At 39.3% G+C, this 17,943-nt stretch overlaps 1 protein-coding gene across 2 annotated transcripts in view; it reads right to left on the bottom strand.

The window, feature by feature from the left end:
- The window catches only part of XRCC4 (X-ray repair cross complementing 4), a 128,156-nt gene that overhangs the window by 80,369 nt on the left and 29,844 nt on the right, over window positions 1–17,943 (bottom strand). For both annotated transcript variants that reach the window (XM_066339311.1, XM_066339312.1), the window contains exons 3-5: window positions 6,530–6,696; window positions 1,590–1,742; window positions 1,094–1,197 (exon numbers count right to left, since the gene is read on the bottom strand). In XM_066339311.1, the coding sequence (XP_066195408.1) occupies window positions 1,094–1,197; window positions 1,590–1,742; window positions 6,530–6,696 (424 nt within the window). The remainder of the gene's footprint in view (window positions 1–1,093; window positions 1,198–1,589; window positions 1,743–6,529; window positions 6,697–17,943) is intronic.

Genomic DNA, 17,943 nt, shown 5'->3' with positions numbered 1-17,943 from the left:
CTTTTCACAAAACAAAGTATTTCTCATCATTTTACCTGAACTGACCATTTTCCACCTGACAGCAAAGTCTTCTGGGGAGCACAATGCAACACTAAATTATTTCTTTCTGCAATCACAATTTCCTCCACTTGTCTGAAGCTGTGCCTACCAGAAATTCCTCAGCAAACAGGCCCACATGAGTGACAAAGCTATCTGCCATTGGCAACAGAACACTTCCTGTTCCCAGTGTGCACAGAAAATTGCTGTTTTACAGGAACACATTATTGTCTGGATTACCTTTACCTGTGGTGGAAATAAAAAGCTCCAGTAAGAGAACCCATAGCAAACTTTTCAGACCTGAAAGGAAGTTTATGTATGTACTTTTATACACATACGTGTATATATCTGTACATATATATATAAAACCATATTACAACTATCAATAGAGCTTTAAAATTTTGATAGCATTTGCCCTGTGTATTCCCACTAGTTTATCACAAACATGCCAAAATCCTGATGCACAGTTAAATATCTTGTACTGTATAATGGACGATCACTGCATCCCACACACTTTACAAGGTTCTAGTCCTGGAAAAATTCATCAGATTAAGTTTCGTGAGCATCCTCACAAGGCCAAAAATTCTCTGACAAACTAGAGTGGATTCTGCTATAAATACATTTTCATTCCATTTATGCACACAGCTCTTTTTATAGCTGTTAAATCTCCTCTCTTTCCCCTTTTTAAACACTATTGAAACTGTCAGGAGCTACCTTTTACACCTTATCAATCATGGTACACCCATCATGATTTCCAGAATTTAAAATGGAATTGTTGATGGTTCAGATACTGTTAGACTGTCATTAGTTCCACAAAGTGTGTAATTTGTCACTTTCCAAGAAAAGACAGTGCCTTCACTCGTGCAGCATGCTTTTAAACCTTCCCTCTCTAATTTGAAAATGCCAGTACTGTACTCTGGTTCAGGAGAGGTATTTTTAAGGCTTGCTGGCTGGCTTGTCACAGAGCAGTCTGTCAGGTAGTATTTTGCCTTCCTTAAGGTTTATTCACACAAAGCCCGTCTGTGATATAACACAAAGACAATGCTTTCTGTCTTACCTGATGGCAACGAGGCCCGTGCGGGATTTTCACTTTCCTCATCAGTGCTGGCATCATAGTAGTCTTCTCTCTTTATAGCCATCTCAGCAGTAGCTATACTATCCCTAAAAACATCAAAAGAAATGGAAAGAAATTAAGATATTTTTGTTTCTCAAAGGAATTAAATAATTCAGGGAGAATATGTACAGAATTACCACCTATGGAAAGGGCAGGGACGTGATCTGATTGGAAAATCAACTGCAGCCCAGGAGAAAACAGGACCAATCAATTAAACACTCATTTCTTGGCTACAGCACCCACAGCAGTATGCTGCTGCTTGCAAGGATGCCAGAAAGAATCCTTCCCTTCAATGACTTCCAGGACTGGTTTGGATAACCCAGCACTATGCCAGGAAGAACTGTCCCTCACTGTCAGGGCCAAGAAAATGGAAACTGAACTAAGCTAAACTCAAATATGCACCAAGTACCACACCAAGAAACCCAGGGAAATTAAATACCTTGCACATTTGGCATCCACTGCAGATTCTTTAGCTTCACTCAACAACTTCTGCAAGTTTCTTATCTTTGCCTTCTTTTCATTCAGCACCAAAACAAACCTGCTATAAAGGTCTGCCTCCAGCTTCTCTTTAGCTTCCACGCATTTTTCCAGCCTGTAGAACAAAATTAACTGTTACACCAATCCTTCTATTTCCTAGAAGACAATTCTGTTTTGAGGCCAACCAAGAATCCGAACTCCAAACCACACACAACTGGTCCAGCACCTTGTGTCTCAAACAGGCCAGAGTAAGATTTTTGTTGTTGTTTTTCCACAGAAAAGTGCAATGAACTCTACTTCCAAAAGGGAAAACTTACCAGATGTGAACCTTTCTCTTCGTGCCTTTTTTTTGGTAGGTTCTTGCACACCTCCATCTGAGACAACTAGAATTTATGTAGGCAAATATTCTTTATTTTCGATGCTGAACCACAACAGCAGGCATACCTTAGCAGGATACACATAAGGAGATCATAAACAGATATGATTCATCTTGAAAGGTCTCAAATCTAGACCACACACTGGTGTGAAATATATTTGAAGATGAAAAAAAAATTCCAAAATATAAAAATGTTAAGAAGCTCTTAATATCTTCAGAAGAAAATATACTTCAGGTATTTAAAAAAATATAGTATGCATCTGCGGGTAGATGAATGTCAATAAAAAAAAGCACAATTTGAGTATTAAATTAAGAATATGGGTGTATAGAGTCTCACAAGCAAAACTAGAATACAAGCAAACCTGAGCAAGCAAATCAAGTGATTTGTGGCAAATGTAATTCTGTATTTAGTTCTCATATTTCATCACCTTTCAGTCCTTGGGTTGAACCATAAGCATTTTATTAGCTTTGTAGACAAGAAGAAAATAAACATCTCAATAATCTCACTGATCATGGTAAATATAGTAAATAGTCATAACTTAAAAACCTTTTTACCTCTGCAAGGCTGTAAGAAAGTTCAGAAGGCATGTTATGCTATTAAATCCAGATATGTAATAGACTTTAAAAATATTAGTTTATAAGGCAAGAGATTTCAACATAAATACCAATTATTTTGTTCACAGATCAAAACCATATATATGTAAGAAGCAAGACAATAACAAAAAAACACCAAAAACTCAAAGCATTAAGCCTACTGTTCAGTGCTTTAGGGATATGCTTGATGGTTGATAAATAATTCATCTAATTTAAATGCAAATAGCAGAACATCATTACCATATAGATCAGTTCAATAATTCCTAAATGAAAGATCATAGGTACTAATCAACTACCAGGAGACTTTCCACCTACAAAAGGGAAGTTAACTGTTTAGTGGGGAATAAATAGACAACTCACAAAGAATCATAAACCAATATGCAGGGCCTAGAAGAACCTGGACATGCTTGATACTAATTATTACTGTATAGATAAAATGGGGGGGGGGGGGGGGGAGCAGAGGGCAGATTTTGTCTAAAATATGCTAATCATGTCTGTATCAAATCCTGTAGAATAATCCCCTCTCCCACACATAAACTAGGGAAAGTGGTTGCTTCTCTGCCTTTATTTTGCCAGGCCACTGGTTTGTGTTGGAGCAGTTGAGGCTGGTTCAAATACTGAGAAATGTGGCTGACCTGGCCAAAAAAGTGCCATTTAAGATAACTTCAGTGAGGCCTTTGAGAGCTGCAAAAACATCCTCTGATGAAAACCCATGTGAATGGAAACTCCCGGTGAAGTACAGATGATGCTGCCTAGACTGTGAGTAGTACAGTGGAGAAACCTATTGCAAGACCAGCAAATTTCTTCAGTCTCTGGAGAAAAAAAATAGCATCTAGAATATTAGAATACTAACTCTTCCCTCTGGGCAAAATCAATTAGTAGTATGCCATCAGTTAATCAATATGATTGTTTTCATTTATGTGAACACCTTTTTTGATTTTTTTTCCCATTATTCAAAGCTATCCAAATCCAAATAAATTCTTCAGACACAGAATGGCATTATTTTGGCAAATCACTCAACTGTAAAAGCAGTGAACATCACAAAAGCATCACATTAATGCTGTACTTGGAATATATGAGCCTTAAAAATACACTGTTACATGGCACATCTGATACTTTAAAAGAGACTGGTAAAAGGCAATGGTCTTGGGGACAGAGATGCATTAACTGGGGTGGCCCTGTGGAGCCTCCAGGATTCAGTGAGGCATTCACCACTTGAGCTACATGAGCACAGAGCAGAGCTGGCTGGGTTTCATTCCAATACCTCAGCAGCTGTAAACACAAACTTTAATTGCCATTCCTCACGTGCTGCTGCCTGTGTGTGCACTGTGCCCCTCAAACACCATCTCCCGAGGCCAAATGGAGGAGCTACTCATCCCACAGACAAGCTCCCAGCACGATGAACCCAAGTGGGGGTTAATTGCTGGAGTGGTGCCTCCCAATTTATGCATCCTCAGGTGTCCCTGCAATGCTTTTCATGTGCCAAAAAGCACCCAAGGTGACAGGCATCAAAAATCCTGCACAGCCCAATGAAACCAGCCACTGTTAAGGACTATGACAAACAATGAACTGAGAAATTAATAATAAAAAGCAAGATTTCAAGTGCTGACCCAACACAGAGCAATCACATGCTCTACAGAGGTCAAAGTGAGCTATGAAACTTAATGGCATTTCTTTAATTATTAGTGGCAACCTTCACAATCCAGCACTATGAAGGAAAGAATTCAGCATCTCTGGTATTCATCCCTGTTTCCAGTGCTCTAAAATAATTCCTGGATCTCACGGAATTGTTCCTTTGCATTTCAGATTAACCCTTCCCCCAGCACTGGCAATGGCATGCAATGTTGATGAGCTAATGCTGAAGACATAGTTTCAAGCCCAAAGGACCTAACTTGCATTCTTATAATCTGCTTCTGGTTTAAATATATTGTCACTGCAGCTGACCACAACAAAAATTGGCAGCTATTTTAAATTTGGCTTGTCTACACAAATTCTAGATGCCCGATAACATACCCCACACCCAAACCAGAAATTGGATTTTTATTGTTCAAGGAATTATTTTGCTACAGGTTATAATTACTTAAAATTTGCCACCTTCATTGTAATGGAATCACAGATTGGTTTGGGTTGGAGGAGCCTTAAAGCCCAGCCAGCTCCATCCCCTGCTATGGGCAGGGACACCTTCCACTATCCCAAGCTGCTCAAAGCCCTGTCCAAGCCAGCCTGGAACTAATTTACCTTGAATTTTCTATATGAAATAAAGAGAACAGTTTTTCTGCTTTGATATTTTAACTCATCCATCCCTGAGGTGTGCACACAGACACACACACTCAACCCCTGGCAGCCACTTGTTCACCAAAACCTCCCTGATGGTCAAGAAAATTTGAACAGGAAGATGGAAATGGGATGATTGAATAATTCCACCCCACAACTATGGGGCACAAAAGCAGCTCTCAGACGCCTGCTTGCTATGTTTTAATTCTAATGAAGTCCTGAGGAGAGAGGCTGTTGGTAGAGGGAGATGCAGGGGCTGTGGGGCTGGCATGAGGCCAGAGTGCAATTCTCCATACCACGTGCTCCATATTTGATGTTTCACCACTCAGCACTGTGAGTGGTGCAGGATGTAAATCCTGAAATGCTGCCTCCTGAACAAAGACAGGCACAGCTTTGTTCAGCTCAGGGCAACTCTCAGCATTTGGAGCCAAAGCAGCAAAGGGAGGCAGCAGAGTAGAACTAGGCTGTGGCACAAAGAATTCAAAAAAACCACCACACCAAACCAAATCTAAAAGAAACAAAGAAAAAAACTCTCCCAAAGAAACAAACCAAAAACCCCAATACCTCTTGAATGAAAATGATTTTTGTATTATTTTTATTCTGCATTTAATAGACATGGCCAAAGACTGGTGACCATAAAACCTTCAGTGTATACTTTGAAAAAACATTTTTCATCTACTCAAAACTATAAACCTGTGAAAGAAATCCACCAGCTTGGACTGAGAGCAGTCACACAACCCCAACTTTTTTTTTTTTTTTGGTCCTCCTTTTCTTTGGGGTCACTCTGTAAAAGTGCCACCCCACCATGGAAATTGATACAAGCACTAATGCCTCTTACACATCAGCATGTAACGCAGCACAGAACACAGGTTATATAATACACTATTGTTCGATTACACTGTTAAGCAGTAAAACACTACTTAGGGAGGCCCTTTGCTTGTCAGGGAGACTGTCAGGAGAAAGTGTTATTCATTTTAATGAGAGGGAAACAAAACCAACTCCTCCCAAAAGCTGGCTGTCTTTTTCAAGGCAAATTAACACAAATTAGCTGCATTCTTTCATCAATCTTCCTAGATTGTGTGTTTTTTCAGGTAAAGCTACAGAAAAGTAAGATAAGTCTCTGACTGCTTTGTGTTAAGAGTTCTATGCTCACTGAAGCAAGCATAGATTATTTCACTACTGAATGACAGACAATTCAGATCATAAGTGCAACAGCAATTACAAAAATCTCTTAAAAAATAATGGTACTTCTTCCTATAATGCTACACTCGTTTTTCAATTCTGGCTTCAACAAAGAAAACAGATGAAAGAAACAGCAATTTATTCCCCACTCAAAAATGTATATCATTTACACTGCTAGTTCTAAGAATTATAGGAAATAATATTAATGAAAAGGCTTCCTAAAGAAAGTGAAGCCACTTCCACATATTTTGAGGTGTTTTTTTGGGGTTTTTTTTTCAACTCATAACCTAAAACCACTTTTAATTGTAAATTTTTAGTATCAGTTGCATCTTTGTGAAAGGGAGGAGATCACAACCACATGGGCTATGGGTAACTGAGCTCAAAACATGTCTCAAATGCAAAAAAATTTCTATCCACTGCTGCTGAGCTTCTCAGGTGAATCCTGAGGTCACGTGTGAATCCACCTGGGAACTCACCTCTTCTCCATCTCTCTCGAGTTGCTGAAAAGCCTTTCATTTTCTCTCTGCAGATGCTCAGTATTGGCCTGGAGCTTTCCCAGGTTATCCAGGCAGTAACCAATGAGTTCCTTGACCACCTCGGCTGGGCTTGGGACTTCTTGCAGCTTCAGAGATCCAAGTCTGAACTGCAACAAAAAGAAAGAATGAATTATTTCAACTGTAGAAGAAACTTACACTGAGGCTTTGCTACAGTAAACTTGAATACATCTTTAACAGGCATAAGAAACACCTTAAAGTCCTCCAGTTCAAAGAGAAATAATAAACTTGGCATGCAGAGAATGGAGGAATATGTAGAATAATCTAATTATTTCCAGAGGGCCACAATGTTGAGAAGGAGTCTGGCGCATCTCTGGGCTGGGCAGAGACTGGGAGCTGGGCCTGGTCAGGCTGGAGAGGGGAAGGCTGACAGGGGATCCCATCAATCCATACAGACATCTCCAAGGGCTGCCAGAGGATGGGGCCAGGCTCTGTTCAGTGGTGCCAGTGCCAGGATGAGGAGCAAGGGCCATCAAATAAAGCTCAGCAAATTCCACCCCAGCAGGAGGAAGAAGTTCTGTCCATGGAGGGGCAGAGCCCTGGAACAGCTGCCCAGGGAGGGCCTGGAGTGTCCCTCTCTGGAGACATCCCAAGCCCAGCGGGACACGTTCCTGTGTCACTGCTCCAGGGGATCCTGCCAGGGCAGGGGCTTGGGCTGGGTGAGCCTCAGACGTCCCTTCCAACCCCAGATATCCCAGTATTCTATGATTCTGTGATTTATGCAGCTAATATGAAAAATCTAGCCAGCAAGTTGTCACCTTCAGGGTTCAGACAGCAAGGTCTTAATCATAAAAGGATTCCTTCAATTAAACAGCCTTATCAATTCTGTGAGATTAAAGGATCTGTAATGAACCACTGTGTTTCTTCAGCAATGAGGATGCCATACAGGATATCAGGAGCTCTGAACACACTTGTTTTCCCTGGCCTGGGAAAAACAACAGAAAACAGCAGCTTTTGTCACATTAAAGGACGACTAGCTCAACCATACATACCAACCAGTGACAGCAGAGCTATAACCATGCAAACCTGGGTGAAGACACATGAATATCCAAAGTTTGAGGGAGTAGAAGAAGGAGAAGGGGTCATTTCTCAAATCTTGTGATTATCAAAAAGACTGACATAAATTTTGTGGCATTTCCCTATGGAGAGAAGTATTATCCATCTTTTCAACTTGAATATGCAGCTATAACATCTTTAAAAAAACCCATAAATTTAAGTGGTACATACTAGGGAAGAGTTCACTCTGTGTTGTGGCACCTAACCTATTAAAATCAGAAACGTGGTTTGATTAGTTCCCCCCCCGCCATTTTACTTGGAAGGACATGGAAAATTACATAAAAGGCATCTATTAAAAAATGCCTATTGTTTGTTAACTTTTTTTTAATACAAGTTTCACTAATGCTATGCATAAGTTTTGCCTGAAAAAGGCTCAGTAAAAACTGCTCACAAAGCTTTCAAAGACATTGTTTGAAACAAGGACCAATCCTTCCACATGGACCTTTTATCTGTGGAAGTCTCTGCCACAACACATGATCCATCCTGACCTCCTTCAGCAAGGTCAGTCTATCAGAAAATGTGGAAAACCCAAAGGTTTAATTTCCAATTAGCCACCAAATTCACCATGTGCTGTCTCCAAAGCATTGTTGTCTTTAGCTGGTGTACGTCTGGTGGCTACTGATGAAAGATGCTTTTAATTCATTTTTGGAAATTAGCTTACACTATCAGTAGCCCACAGATTGGCGTGCATCCCCTGAATATCACACTTACTGTCTGACACCATTAACAAAGTTTGTGTAAAGGAAACTATTTTTCATCACGTGCAAGCCACCACTACACTATTTGGATAAAGAATTCACAGAGATAGAGAGGCACAGTAGCACAGATAAATAGCATCACAACCTTTTACTGTGAAGTAAATAGCAAGGAGAGCACGTAATTTTTGTCTTATGCCTTAATATATTCAATTGAGATCAGGTATAGGCAAATATATTTAGATAGGACAAACAAATTAACAGTTTTCACAGTGCAAAAAGAATCCAAAATGCATACTCCTAAAACAGGTTAAAGTGAGTAGGAATAGAATTATTCTGAAAGCCTGCTCCCACTGCACAACCAAAATCATGCCAGATACAAAGCATACACTCCAAAAGCAACTGTATTTAAAAAAAAAAAAAAAATCAACACTGCTACAGGGACATAGAGTATGTGCACATCTTTGCAGCTGTTGGGAGTCCAACATTGATGATCGATCTTTACTTTTGTTTAGACTTTATGCAAAGCAATTGGCTATCACCTACTATCTCACAATAAAATTCACTGTCTCCAGCTTTTTAGACACTTCTTAGACACTGTCAGTGTCTTAGACACTGAGACCTGGGGGCCATTTCTAGGAGGCCCGTGAAGGTGAGCAGAGCAAGCCTACCACCAGGAGGCTTACATTTATCATGCAGGTGCTGACAAATCAAGTAAAAAAGGGAAGAGGAAAAAAAAAAAAAGGTTTTCTGCAAAACAAATGTTCTGTATCTTCCCTCGTCCCCCATTCGCCTAATCTTAATTTAGGATAGCTGTGGGAAGCACATTATCCAGCTACCTCCAGGAAAACACAGAACGTTTGGGTACAACCCTAATTAAAACAAAACTAAGGTGACAGCCTGGAATAGTGGAAGGTGTCCCTGCCCATGGAGAGGAGTGCAACGAGATGGTCTTTAAGGTCCCCTCCATCCCAAAGCACCCAGTGATTCCGTGATCCTGGATTGTGTAGTTGTGCTCTGCCTCTCTCATACCGCATGTTACACAAAGTGCACCAAAAACCCTTTCCCTGAGGCTGTTCCTCCAGCACGGAATTGTTTTACATCACGTATTTAGCACACCGAGACGTCAGCACTAACAATAGCAACGTCGCTATCTCGGCAAATTACAGCTGAGTGGTGTTTGCCCCACCAGGAGCCCGGTGCTGAGAGGCTGATAAGCCAAAAAGGCAGGCAGGTTCACTCAATTCCCAAAGCAGGACTAAAACAACGAAAAGAAAAAAGAAATCTCAAGGCAATTCTGCTCTGTTATCCCCAGCTGGAAAGCGGACTGGTAGACGAGAAGATGACAAAATAACACAGCTTTACATCCGAAGACTCTGAATTTGGGATAGGTGTGTCAATTGTAGACAGAATTGTATTAAAATTAAGTGTTAGGGGGGGGGGGAAATAAAACATTTAAAAGGTGATGTTAGTTTTTTCCCACACACTGCGGAGATTTTCCTTGCAACTAAAGAAAGAAACAGTCCAGTTGTTTGTCCTTTATCACCAAAACCACAGTAGGGAAACTGCAAACAGTCCTAAGGAGATGCAGTGGAAGTGGTTAAAGATCAGGATACGATAACAAACAGTTAACTGGGTGGGATATCAGGATAAACAGCTCTTGCTTACTGCAGGAGTGAAAGAAAACATCATTAACACCTCACTAAGCTAATTTGACAACCAACACGTCTTTGGTTTGGATCACGTTTCCAAGGTGATTTTGTAAATTTTTAACAGTGAATTTTAATTTTTTTGTTAGTTTTGTAAATTTCTGCACGTTGCTGCTCCTCAGATGAATTTAAATTTCTCACCATCCTTACAGCTGCTGTAGCGCTCTGGCTCTGCATCATCTGCAGATGTAACTAATGTGCTTTCTACTTCCCTTTCAGATCATTGAAGAAAACACTATGTAAAACACTGAAGCACTAAACACTTCATTTATACAGAGGAGGAGGAGATCTGGTGGAGGTCCCAGGAGACAACAGACTGACTGTGACTGATACACTGCTGCCCTTCAATATCTGTTTTATTGCTTGCTGGGATTTTATTTTTTCAGATTTTTATTTTTTTAAAGGCACAGGAAGATGAACACAGAAGCATTTACAAAACTGTGTTCCCTTAATCAGAAACCACAGTCATCATGTATCAACCAGACCAGTATTTTGAGCTTAAGAAATAAAAACAAGAATTAGAAGCTTATGACAAAAATGTCATTTTTCCCTGACCTCTCACCCTGCCCACTGTTTGTCTTCTAGAGATGAAGAAAGAAGTGATCCCAACCGTAAGACACAAAATATTTCAGAAATAACTGAAAAGTTTCTCAATTTTTCTTCTCTATGCTTATGCTTAAGGGAAGATGTGCTTCACATAAGAAAACAAGAGTTATTAAAAAATGGGACAACACAAGATTCCAAAACTGAAAGTTACTTTATTCTATAGAGAATTTTAGTTTTGCATTAAGCAATAGATACTACTATATAATCTTTGCATTACTACACTCCATCAAAAATAAGAATTATCATATCTAAGGCAATAATTATCAGAGGTTATGTACTAAAAGATGACATTCACACAGCAATGACTCTCCTTTTTAGTAAAATTTCAAAGCTAAACACTAACAGTGACCTTGTTTCCAAAACCAACAATTTTTCACTGTCTATAAGAAAGAAAAAGTCACTGGAAACTCTCATTACATCTGCTTTGTCGGTTGTGATTTCTCTCTGTATTAGTAAAATATTCTAACAACTCTTTGTAACAGTATTTTTTTTACCCACAATATATTTAAGGAATTCTATACTTCCATAAGGTGGGGGGAAAAAAATTAGATAGATTCTGTCCTTTGTTGTCCTGGCAGGGTATAGCATAGATTGCTGAATAGATAGAGACATATTTATAAATATATACATATATATATGTTGTGTGTATTTGTGAGCCTGTCTCCCCTATTAAATCTTAACCCACAGTATTTCAATTTTTCCTTCTCTGTTGTGAAAACTAATTCACGAATAATTTTTGGAAAGAGCAGACTTGACAGATACTTAGGTCTAATTTTGAAATAAAAATATTCCCAGCATGTGAACTGAATGATAGAGGTTTAATCATACAAGTCAATCTTGTACAGCCTGTTAAAGCCTCTAACTCAGCTCACTCAGCTTCCACTACTCCAACCCCTGAGTGAGCCACAGAGAACTTTTCCTATCCCTGTGTGAGACACAGGGATCCCTGTGCTCTGCCCCTAAAACAACATCTCAGACTGACCTAGCACACCCAGGAACACCTATATCCTCACAGACAGATGTTGCATCCTGCAAGGTATTGCCCAAGCGATATCCTTTCACCAGGGAAATATTAAAGAAGAATTTGACCGGAAAAAAAATAAATTCCAGAGCAGCCCACCAGCAAGGAGCAGCTGTGCAGTCCCCTGTCTGACTTCTTGGAGACCTGCAGTCTGTGAAAGCAGCTGTGACCCCTGTGCTGGAACAGGAAAGCCCTACAGATCCACATAACAGCAAATACTTTTGTCACTGCCCTGTTCTGAGCACAGAATCACAGAGTCAGAGAATGCGAAGGGTAGGACGGGACCCTAAAGCCCATCCAGTTCCACCCCCTGCCATGGGCAGGTACACCTTCCACTCCAAATTCTGTCCAGCATGGCCTTGGACACCACCAGGGATCCAGGGGCAGCCACAGCTTCTCTGGGCACCCTGTGCCAGGGCCTCATCATCCTTACAAGGATGAATTTCTTCCTAATACCTTACCTAATTTTTTCCCTCTTTTAATGTCTACTCATTCCCTCTTTGTCCTGTCCCTCCAGTTCCTGATGTGGAGTCCTTTCCCTGCACCCCCTTCACATACTGGAAGGTGCCCTAAGGTCTACCACACAACCTGCTCCTTCATGGGGTGAACTAACCCAATTTTCTCAGCCTGTTTTCATAGCAGAGGTGCTCCAGTCCTCCTTATCAGCTCTGTGGCTAGCAAACTCCTTTTAGGAGAAAGTGTTAAAAGCTGTACAGGTGAACTATCCTTAAGTCCTCTAGCCATGCCCTTATCTACTGCTGCTATTGAAAGCAAATTCTTTACTACAGAGTCTGGATGTCTTAATTAAAATTAATTAGATGAGTTAATTTAATTCTAAAGGAATTGTTACAAAAGTGTGCCTTGCATGTGAGATACAGGAACTTCTTTTTCTCAGTTGAGAGCTAGAGCTCTTGCAAGACAGGCTGTGATTCCCTGTTAAATATCGCTACCTCTCCTACTCCACAGACTCTGAAATAAGGTAAAATCAACACTTGGATAAAAATAAGCTTTCACTAGGAAAATACATAAGAATTTAAAAGAGAAAAATGTTAATGAAAATTCATGTACAGGGTTAAAGAATATGACCTACAAATGAATGATGCTGACACTTACACAAAGAAAGTATTGTTACAAGCTTCAATCTGGAAAGCATTATACCATTTTTATTTCTTAAGTCAATCAGTGAGTGGTCTTGATTTTTTAAAGCTGTGCCACTATTTTCTCAAGGGAAATCATTCAGCAGTAACTATGACATCCCTGGGTGTGGTAATAAAACGACTACACTAGACTTGCACAATACAGTGATGACAACGTGAAAGCAGAAGTTGCTTTCACAACAGCAAAATCTAGGAAGCTAGAAAAAATTACACAGTACCATGGAAGCCAAGAAATCTGGCAGGTTACATCAGACAGTTTAAAAATATGATCACCAACTCCTAAAAACAAGTTTAACACAAAAACCCTGCCTGCAACAAAATTCCCCCCTGACAAAGGCATTACACCTACTCTAGTGCAAAACAGCTGACATAGGTGATTGATATTTCTCTCCGGTTCTTACCATGCTGCAGAAGCCTTCAGATCTGCCATCCTATTACCTCCATGTCCACTGGAAATTAAATTCCTTGTAGCTTCACTTTTTTTGCATGAGAGCAGTTCCCAAGTACTTTTTGGAGTGTGGTCCACTGTTCCTCACACCCTCAACCCCACACATTCATGACACTGTGAGCCCTGTAGGGATTGGGGTCGAAGGAGGAAAACTACAGAGAAATTTGGAACATTACCAGGTGCTAGAACACACTGATAACTTGTCCCGATAAGGACAAGGAAGGCTCTATTACTCCTTCCACCCTTCATCCAGCTTTATGCTCAGCATGGGCAGCAGGCTCTGATCCTGAAAGCTCTTCATGGAGTTACTAACTGGGAAGAAACTGTGCAGGTCTGAATATAATTTTGGTGTGACCTGCAACTCTGTGCAATCACATGAAACAGTGCCACATAAACCCCCTCATACAGGAATTTCACTTTTCAAAAGATTTTCTTCATCTCATTAGTGTAGCTGAATTATTTTTTCCTAATGTGTCTCCTAAACACTCACACATGCCCAGTTTGTATCCAGTTTTCTAGGACACACTCTATTCCCCAGCTTACAGTGTTCTTTTCCCTCTGTCATGTTCAGACTCTGTAATTTATAGATAAATAAACTTCTCAGCCAGTATCTTTTTCTGTTCCACTAAAGCTTCATGTAGCTTTGGCTACATACATGTTACTTTCTTGATCCCTCACACCACACAACCTTACTCTCAAATTAAGCTTGCATTTATTGACAGAGAATGACCAAGATGGGACATTTAATTTCAAATATAAACCATGCTGAAGTACACAGTGAAAATCCACAGAAAACAGAAACAGACTTTAATATCAGTAGTGTTCAAATGTCACATAAATCTATTTGCATATTTTGTTTCTTTCATTTAACCCTGTCACATTTACCCTGTGTAAGTAAAAATCACCAGGATACAGGGATTATCTACATTTTAGGATGCCTGGTTCTTCAGATAGTTTTGGAATTAGAAATGGTAAATGAAAATAGTAAGAACATCAGGTAATTCTTAAATACCACCCCTTTCCCCCCCTCCCCACAAAAAAAGGCTGTGTAGATAGGTTAGAGTACTAAAAACACCTACTGAGCAAGTAACTATTGGATTCCTTTCATGAGTGCCATTATATCTGTATGTCTTTCCTTAAAGCCTTTAGAAAATTTCCTTGTTTAATCTCTATACTCCTCAGAAACACCATATTTTAGCTATCTATACAATCAGCTACTTCTGTGAAGTTTAATCCCACCCAGGCTGAAAGGATTTTTAGCCACTGAATTTTGACAGCTGTGGCATGGTCTGGTCAGGATCTACCCAGGCTGTGATTCCACTGCCTCAAAGTGCTCTATAACCATTTTTTCAGACTTACTCTAGAAAATATTGCTCATGAGAGCACTTCCTCCTAACTTACCTTAAACCTATACACACATACATACATACATACATACATATATATATATATATATATATATATATATATATGCGCGCAAGACCCAATTCATATCTTTGTAAAAAATGAGATGTATTTCCAAAAAAAGGCATGAACTGAGTAAAGTTGCAGAGCATTTGCATCACAGAATGCTCATCTCTCAAGGTGCTAAGTCACAGAAAGCTGCCACTAATTTCCACTCCCTCACACCATTTTTTTTGACCACTGTGCAACTGAATCTCTTAAAATTAAAATTAGAAATACACTAAATACTAAAATGAACTGCAGTGGTAACACTCAGCACTTCTAACATCAGGTATTTCTTCCACTTTTTTCCCCTTTTTCCTCCCCAGTGGTAATTACATAAATTGTTTCACTTTACCAAGGAAAAGAAAAAAAATCAAAGCAATTGGAGTAAAAATGCCAAAGACAAAATACTATAAAAATCAGGTGCACAAGTTACTTTTGAGAACAATAAATATGGAACAGCCAGCTATACGTTATAGTTCCACAAACAGTAATAACATGATTAAGTGAAGAACCAACAAATCAAACATATTGTTGGATTTGGGATGAAATTACTATTTCACAAAAGAACTGGCAGTTTTGCATTTTATGCATGCACTCCAAATGCTTTATTCTTCTTCTACACTTTCCCTCTTTTTATCATTCCCTTCTCTATTTCAGGCAATATTGTACATTCAACTCCCTCTGCCTCTGAAGTGAGCTTAAAAAGAGGACTGAAGCAGGACACCTTTAAAGGAACTTTATTTTTTTTCACCTTTTCCCTCATTAATTCCGTGGCTTCAGGCAGAATCAGATGCGTTCCCACCTCGCTGAGCAGGCAGCAGGTCTGTGAGCAATGGAACTACTGAAGGCTGGTTTCCTATGGCTATAACTCTTGTGCTGGATTCCCTAATGTCTAAAAAGGTGAGAAATCCAGTCAAAGCTTTTCCCTTATTTAATGCATTCATAACTTCTCTTTCCCATGAGGATTTGCTAGTGTCTAATAATACAGTTGATCTCATTCCACTGCTTTTTCCAAAGCAGGCACATGAATAGGGTCTCTTTTTCTCCATCCAAGCACCTATTTCCATGAAACTAGTAGGAATCTGATATCTCTGAGACCTTTACTCCTGTCAAATCTGTTTGAAAATGTCCAGGAGTTTCAGAAGTTATTGGGGGGAAAGGGAGGAGGCAAGAGGTTGGCAGTCAGCAGAGGCACACAGCATGATCACATGAGCTTTGTTTCCTTAGGAAGCAGGGTAAAACACTTGAGCTTTTATTATTTTTAGAACCTGCCCTAAATGAATTAGGAAATGAGCTTTACTTTGAGATCTAAACTTGTTTTCTTCCTTGTTTTTCATGTAATTTATAGTGTGGCAACAATACAATAGACTCTAGACATTACATCTGGATTCAGGTCTAAGCACTTAAATGCACAAACAGTTCACAGCTGTGTTAATTTAGATTTCAGAGGGAAAGCCTTAAGAGATAGCTTAAATCAGAATTTATTTTCTAGAGGCTAACAACAGAACATGAGCCCATTAACATAAAACAACTGGTACACAAACTTATCGCACAGCAACTCCTTGAGTTTGAGGCTTGAGTCTCCCTGAAAGTATAAAAGGATACCTGCCAAGGATTTTTAATTTAATCTGATGTCTTTTTTTTTTCCCCAAATATTCTTCATTTATGTTCAAGTTTCCAAGTCAAACGTTATTCCAGAAAAAGACCACAACTTATTTAAGTAAAATGTTTAAAGGAGCAGAGTGAAGCTCTTTTTCTGGACGGTCACAAAGTATACGAAATATGAACATGAAACACTGAAAGAAACACCATGCAAGCCTTTATAAACCTCCAGAGAAGTTTCTACAAACATTATGAAAAGTGGACTGTATAAATGTGCTTTCAGCCAAAAGTCTCCAGAATAAAAGCAAGACTTGCAGGAGTGCTGGTGATATTACTGTCAGTAAAGGTTCCAAGGTAACAAAATATAAATGATGAATACATCCAAGATTTAAAAAACCCCCACCACATTATGTGCTGCATAATAGGAGTATTTTAGTTCTACCTATTAACTGATCCTATTCCCACATGTGAAGCCCAGACTGCAGCTTTCCTTTAAAAACTGTATAAAGCACAACTGAAATGTCTGGAGTAATAACTGTCAGATATGAAGACAACTTGTCTTGGGAGCTTCTTCCCTTCAAACACTTGACCTTTAGGCTTTCGGAAGTAATGGAAACTATAAAGTGCTGGGTGAATACACCCTTGAAGCTGACGTGCCAACGTTTTGGAGTAATCTGGGTCTCATTCCCCCTGAATATGCTGGCAGTAAACAGATCCACAATTGCACACAACATCCCCCCCTCCCTCCTTGGAAAGTAAATGTATAACCACATGAATAAGCATGAGATAATGCCTAGACCAAGGCAAAATATACAAGTGTTCCCTGCTAAGCACTACAAACAATTTTCCAGTGTGAGTAATAACACTGTACTCATTTAGAGCAACCATTGACTGTTTTCAGGATGGTATTTTACCCCTCGTTTGAAAATAATCCCTTCAGGATGTTGACAGCCAGTGCTGAAGCCTTCAAGATCTATCACATAAAGAAAAAAAAAAAAATCACAGATTGAGGATTGTGCACCTCATCTGAGCAATCTAAACATCTGTACATGCTGTGTCCCATCCACAAACACAGAAATAACTCAACGCATCATGCAATATATGTACAGAATATGAAAAAAATCCAGAAAAGCCAAACTTCCAAGCAGCACTGAGTTCACAGAAGGACATAAACACTTCTATAAATTATGAAGATATGAATAGAACATATCTTTCCATCCAAGAGCCTAAAGAAACAAACAAACAAAAAAGCCAAAATCATATTTTCATATAAAAAGAAATCACTGCAAGATCAGGTTCAGGAACACAATGCAGGTGGAGAAAACTTTACTGATTTCTCTCCTCCTGTTTATGTCCCCATTCTTACTGTTCAATTTCATCAGCAGGAAAATACTTCCCCCACCCCTTAGGATATTCTTTAAGTAAACCTTAAGAAAAATAAGATTGAAAGGAGTATTTTTAAAAATCAAGGAGTACTTCATATTGTTTCTTTGTAAAACATTGTCAGAGAGGTAGAAACTTGACAACCAACATTTGTTCTAGACTACACATTCTAGTAATAGCAGGATGGAAATTTTTATAGCTAAGAAAGAC

The sequence above is a fragment of the Sylvia atricapilla genome, chromosome Z, assembly GCF_009819655.1.
Source record: "Sylvia atricapilla isolate bSylAtr1 chromosome Z, bSylAtr1.pri, whole genome shotgun sequence".
NCBI classification, from domain to species: domain Eukaryota; kingdom Metazoa; phylum Chordata; class Aves; order Passeriformes; family Sylviidae; genus Sylvia; species Sylvia atricapilla.
This window is presented reverse-complemented; position numbering and strand designations above follow the sequence as displayed.